Below are 6,000 nucleotides of genomic sequence, written 5' to 3'. Positions count from 1 at the left end.
AACCACCCCCCCCCAACCCCCCCCCCCCCCCCCCCCAATCCATGTGTGATCTCTTCTTAAGCAGCACCTGTCATGTGAGAATCTTGAAAAGATCCCTCCCTTTGTCCCTTTGACGAAAAATAAGAAGACACCCAACTATCTTGTGCTTCATCACTGCTATAACCCAGCCCAGTCTCTGGAGTCTTTGAATACAAAATGCGAAAAGATTCACAGTGAACTCATCCATGGACGATGATCTCAAAGCGCTTAACCCATTTTGACCTGGGAACGATGTTTTCTGAAGTTTTCTGAAAAACCCTATGTTTCTATGTCAGTCGTTATCAAACATTTTCATGTCAAGGACCCTCAAAAATATATGTAATTGGCCGCCGACCCCCCATCTGAAAATATGTTGTTCCAGGGACCTCCCCAGAAGCAAAGATTTGAGTTAAAAACGTTGGCTCTGAAAGAATATATATTCAAAGATTTGTGCCACATTCACAATTTTTCAAAAATAGCAGACCTACAAGCTCATAGCGCGGCACTCGTGCCGCGCTATGAGCTTGTAGATCTGCTATTTTTCAATGGCTAAAGTATAACAATGCTTAAAACACCAAAAGGGGGTTCCCGCCCAGAATGGGTTAAGCGTTCTTTGTCCCCTCAGTCCACGTCTTCGTGCCTGCGAGTAATAGTTCCGTGGTTTGAATGGACCCTTACAATACTGACGGGACAAGTTGAAGCCGTGAAGTGCCGAGTCTGTGTCCCATTTTAAATCGCTCCTAAAGACTCATTTTTACAGAGCTGCATTTAGCCCATTACCCATGTGATTTCCGAATGTTTAAATTTGTTATTGTTATTTTATGTTGTGTTCTATCGACAAATCTCTTCTATTGTATTCTATGCCTTTTTGATCCATGTTTTTCTCTATATATTTTTCTGTTAAGCACTTTGTGACTTGTTCTTAAAAGGTGCTATATAAATAAATAAAGCTTTACAAGTGTGAGAGTGCCTTAGACAAAAAGGTACTGCGAGAGAAAGATGGGTTTTGGGAGAGAAAACGACAAGCTTGTCACTATTAGCGTTCCTTCCTTCTTTCAAGTTTGGAGTCCAAAAATAGTTATTTTGGCCGTTCTTTTAGGAGAAGGGGATGGTGTTTTCGAAATTTTAGAATGCATTAGTCGAAAAAAGGAACAAACACCCGCACACCGTCTTCAAATGCAGTGAACCAACTTTAATAGGGAAACAGCAACGTTTCGGCCTTTTAATAAATAATTTAATCATAAAAAAAATAGCCTGATGAAGGCCGCATAGGCCGAAACATGGCCGTTTCCCTATTAAAGTTGGTTCACTGCATTTGAAGACAGTGTGCGGGTGTGTGTTCCTTTTTCATTGTCGGGCACCGTACCGTACCCTCTCCTACACACCTGTCGGTGTGCAAAAGCTTTGCTTTTTATTAAGAATGCATTCGTCACAACCTAAAAGTCAAAGTTGTACGATTAGTCACTCACGTTTCATTGCAGTGGAATTTGTTCTCCGCATTTGACCCATCTCTTGGAACGGTGAGCCGCAGCCGTGCGCCGCGCTCGGGAATCATTAGTTGATTTGACCCCCCAATCCAACCCTTTGATGCTGAGTGCCAAGCTAGGAAGGCATTGGGTCCCATTTTTACAGTCTTTGGTATAATGACCCGGGCCGGGGATCGAACCCCCGACCTCCCAGTTTCAGGGCGGACACTCTAACCACAAGGCCACTGTCTCGGCACCGGTTTAATCAGCCGCAGGGTAGACGTGAGGAGGACTCAGCCCATGGGGAGACGTCGTCCTGCCCTAACACTGGCTGTCAGAGCATGCTGTTGACAGATGTTGAGCAACTGGGCTTAATACCCTGTCAACATCTCTACCGGCGCATTTCACATCTGATTTTAAAACAGGAGATATGGTCTCCTCTGTGCGCTGCCCTTATAACCCATGCTGGGCGGGAACCCCCTTTGGTGTTTTCAAGCATTATGTTATACTTTAGCTATTGAAAAATAGCAGATCTACAAGCTCATAGCGTGGCACCGAGTGCCGCGCTACGAGCTTGTAGGTCTGCTATTTTTGTGAAACTGTGAAAATGTGGCGCAAATCTTAGAATATATATTCTTTCAGAGTGAACGTTTTTAACTCGAATCTTTGCTTCTGGGGGGGTCACTGGAACAACATATTTTCAGAATGGGGTCGGCGGCCAAATACAGATAAATGTTTGAGAACCACTGGCATAGAAACATGGGTTTTTCAGGAAACTGTCAGACATTTTGTAGAATCGTTCCCAGGTCAAAATGGGTTAAAACAGGTTCCCAAGAATCCCAACCACTGGTACTAGTGGTACTTGAGCCCCTCCCTCTGGTGGTACTCAGAGGAGTCGCCCCAAAAAATAATTCAAAAAAGACCAAAGTGGAATGAAATATGTTATATTAATACGGGTAGTTCCTTCTGACCAAGCAATTGGTTGAAATAGGCTGTGCTGAAATGAGCATGACAGCACGCTGCACGCCTAGCCGTTAACACATTCCGTCCGTAGGACGGTTGAAATCTAGGGATTTCAACCAACGCATGCATTGGACGTGTGTCCTATAGCGCATCCTCAATGATACCAGGCGAGAGAAGAATATTCTGAATATTTTCCTTTTTTTATTTTTCAGTCCGACTCTCGGCCACCGTACGCGTCACTCTGCAGTCATATTAGCTTACCGTTCACTTAGCTGTTAGCGCGGCGGAAATAATGCCTCGTCTCTCCTAATCCAGGGCGCTCTCCATGGTTTTGATCTGATGGATATACTAGCGCTTCATTTCTGCTCCTCATCCGTCTCTCACACAAAATATGAACGCTTTTTGGAGCTTCTAGCGGTATAATAAAATCGAGACCATTTTCCTCCTGTGTTAACAGAATGTTACGTGCGGTACTGAACATCAACCAGGACCAGCACATCACCAACAAGCGTCTGTACGGGGCATTACCAAGTGTATCAGAGAAGATAGCAGTAAGGAGGACGAAACTAGCTGGCCACTGTATGGGGCATTACCAAGTGTATCAGAGAAGATAGCAGTAAGGAGGATGAGACTAGCTGGCCACTGCCACCGACACCAAGAACTCCCGGCCAAAAAAGCTTGTACTGTGGGAACCAACACACGGCCATCGATCGAGAGGACGTCCCACACCTACCTGCGTGGACGTACTAAAGAAAGATGCTGGTGCAGAAAGCACAAATGAGCTGGCCAGATGTATGGAGAACCGAGATGACTGGAGATGCCGATGGAGGGCTCGTCTGAGGACGACGTAGTGAGTTAACAGCTGAATAGGATGAGGCCAGGTCTACGCTCCTGTATTTTAACATCGGTTATTATGGTGGTACTTGGAATGCCAGATATTTTCTGTGGTGGTACTTAAAATAACTGCCTTAAAAGAACAGCGCTTTGGTTGGTCGATAACAGGCACCGCTCACTAGAGATGGAATGTTTGAGGACCCAGACTTATTGTCTGACGCAGACAAAAGAAGAGGATGAGGACAATGATTAATCAATATTGGGTGAGAATTGTGAGAACTTTGAAGTGTATCATATTGTTTAAAGTATTTCTCCCCCATTGTTTGGGTTTTTAAAGCCGAGTGGTGAAAGCAGGACTGGAGCACAATCCTATTGTTGCCACTTTCATATTGAAATAAACATCTAGTTATAGGCTAGAAAATACAAGCACACCATTCCCGATGAAGCCGGTCGAGCGTCCAGACTGTGGGAGGAGTAGTGTTTCCAAAAAAAAAGGTTACTCTAGAAAGAATAATAAAGCGTTACAACTTAAGTGCCCTGTTAGGGCAACCACACTAATAAAGTGTCTCAGCGATAATATTGTCAGGGAGTTGTCTTTGTGTCGTCACAAATGGAAATAAACCGTCTCAGGAATGTGGAATATTTGGACTGCAGTAACATTAGCGTTTTCCCTCAGTCAGTTGATTCTTTATATCCATATGAGTCAAACCAACCGCGATCATGGGTAATGGATGGGAATGTCATAAGACCTTTTGTGTCAATATAAAAACGTTATGAAGGGGTAGGAATTTATAAGCATTCTCTTCTACCTGCTCCTTTTCGAACACACCAATTGTCTATTGACAATGACATATATATATTTTTAAGATATTTTGTATCTTTACTTTTATTGTTTTATTGTATGGTGTTCGAAACAAATAAAAAGAAAGAAAGAAAGAAAGAAAGAAAGATTTACCTGGCAGTCAAAATGCCCAAAGTACTAGTACGAAGCTAAATTATAATAATAAGCTGCACCTCAACACAATCCATCCATTATGTATTCTGCCAAATAAACACTTTTTTTTGTCAGTATCACAGAGTCCTTGTGATGTCCTGGTTCACTAATGTGTTTCACATTATGTCATCGAAGCAGACTGTGTGCGTGCGTGCGTGCGCGCGTGTCAGTGTGTGTGTGTGTGTGTGTGTGCATCCGTCCGTGCTTGTTACCTGGCTGACTTTGGCTGGCGTAAGGATCATATCCAGGACTCCAGACCAGCCAGCCATCACTCCCGTGGGGACGGCATACGCCAGCGCAATTTTCAGGAACTGCAGGTTACTGCAAGGATAAAAAGAGACATATATTAAACCCATTTAGACCTGACGTCGAAGTCTTCTGAAAGAATATATATTCAAAGATTTGTGCCGCATTTTCACGATTTTTCAAAAATAGCAGACCTACAAGCTCCTATGAGCTTGTAGATCTGCTATTTTTCAATAGCTGAAGTATGACATAATGCTTAGTTAAAACACCAAAAGGGGTTCCCGCCCAGAATATGTTAATTCCAAGTCATATCAAATATGATGGTGAATTTTCAGAAGGGACAACAAATACAAAGATTGTAAAAACAAAGCACAAAATAAATAAACGAATACTAGAAATCTCGTTAAGATTGACTACCGGAGAGTACTTTTTTTAAGGTAAATTTACAAATATATTAAGGGATAAGTAAAGCTCTTAAAATGTGTCTATGTAAAAGTGTCTATGTAGCGAGTTAACCCTAAACAGTTTTGTTTTTGGCAGCACATTTTGATTTTAGTTTTAGTCATAGTCTCTTGAATAGGTTTCATTTAGTTTTAGTCACATTTTAGTCACCAGGAATGTTTTAGTCGACTAAATATCATCTACAGTTGATTTAGTCGACTAAAATGTATTTTGGCGGGCCTTGATGCCGTCGTAATGACAGATTTTACACTTGCTGAAAATAGCCGATCTACAAGCTCACAACGCGTAAAATGACTTATACTGGATCTCTTGTCCACTAGTCCCTTCCCAACATTTTAGTCTAGTTTTTATTTGTTGACGAAATTGTCAATATATTTGGTCTTAGTTTTAGTCATCATGGTTTAGTTTTCATTTAGTTTGTCAGTGAATTTTTTTTAGTCATAGTGTTAGTCGACAAAAACAACACTGCTATGTACTATGCACAAATCCTCTTCACACATGGTCTATCTAACGCCAGGGCTCCACCGGACGCGTTGCGTTGCGTCTGCGTCGCGTCAAAAAACGCACCGGTTCAATTTTAATGCACGCGTCGCGTCTCCGTCAACGCGGGCAGTGGAGCCACCCTTCATTGATTAAAAAGGGAACATTCCCTGACGGTGACGGAGACGCGACGCTGACGCGCCCGGTGGAGCCCGGCCGTAGGAACAATCTGCACTGACAAAAAACGTTTTCAGATTTCTTTTTTCCAATTGACTGAAGCAGGCAGCAGTCACACATGGCCAAAAAGGCTGGACAATGCCGGCCAAAGATGAAAGGGTGGAAGCAGCACATCTCTGTCCATCACTGTCCACTGCTGTTAGGAACTTAGGATGCCTGCCAACAGCCACTTATCATCGCTGTCTGTCGAGCACAAACCTCGTATCTGCATCCTACTATAAATGTGCCACGGTGACGTCTCTGCGTGCGTACGTGTGCGTGTGTGCGTGTGTACGGTTGTTGTAATGCACGTAACTCGAG

At 43.1% G+C, this 6,000-nt stretch overlaps 1 protein-coding gene across 1 annotated transcript in view; it reads right to left on the bottom strand.

Annotated features, from left to right (window-relative positions):
- The window catches only part of slc49a4 (solute carrier family 49 member 4), an 88,902-nt gene that overhangs the window by 43,787 nt on the left and 39,115 nt on the right, over positions 1-6,000 (bottom strand). The window contains exon 5 of the mRNA XM_079518684.1: positions 4,488-4,596. Within this exon, the coding sequence (XP_079374810.1) occupies positions 4,488-4,596 (109 nt within the window). The remainder of the gene's footprint in view (positions 1-4,487; positions 4,597-6,000) is intronic.

This window comes from Electrona antarctica (assembly GCF_951216825.1).
Source record: "Electrona antarctica genome assembly, chromosome: 13".
Taxonomy (NCBI): Eukaryota; Metazoa; Chordata; class Actinopteri; order Myctophiformes; family Myctophidae; genus Electrona; species Electrona antarctica.
The sequence above is the reverse complement of the archived record's forward strand: the minus strand, read 5'-3'. Positions and strand labels throughout refer to the sequence as shown.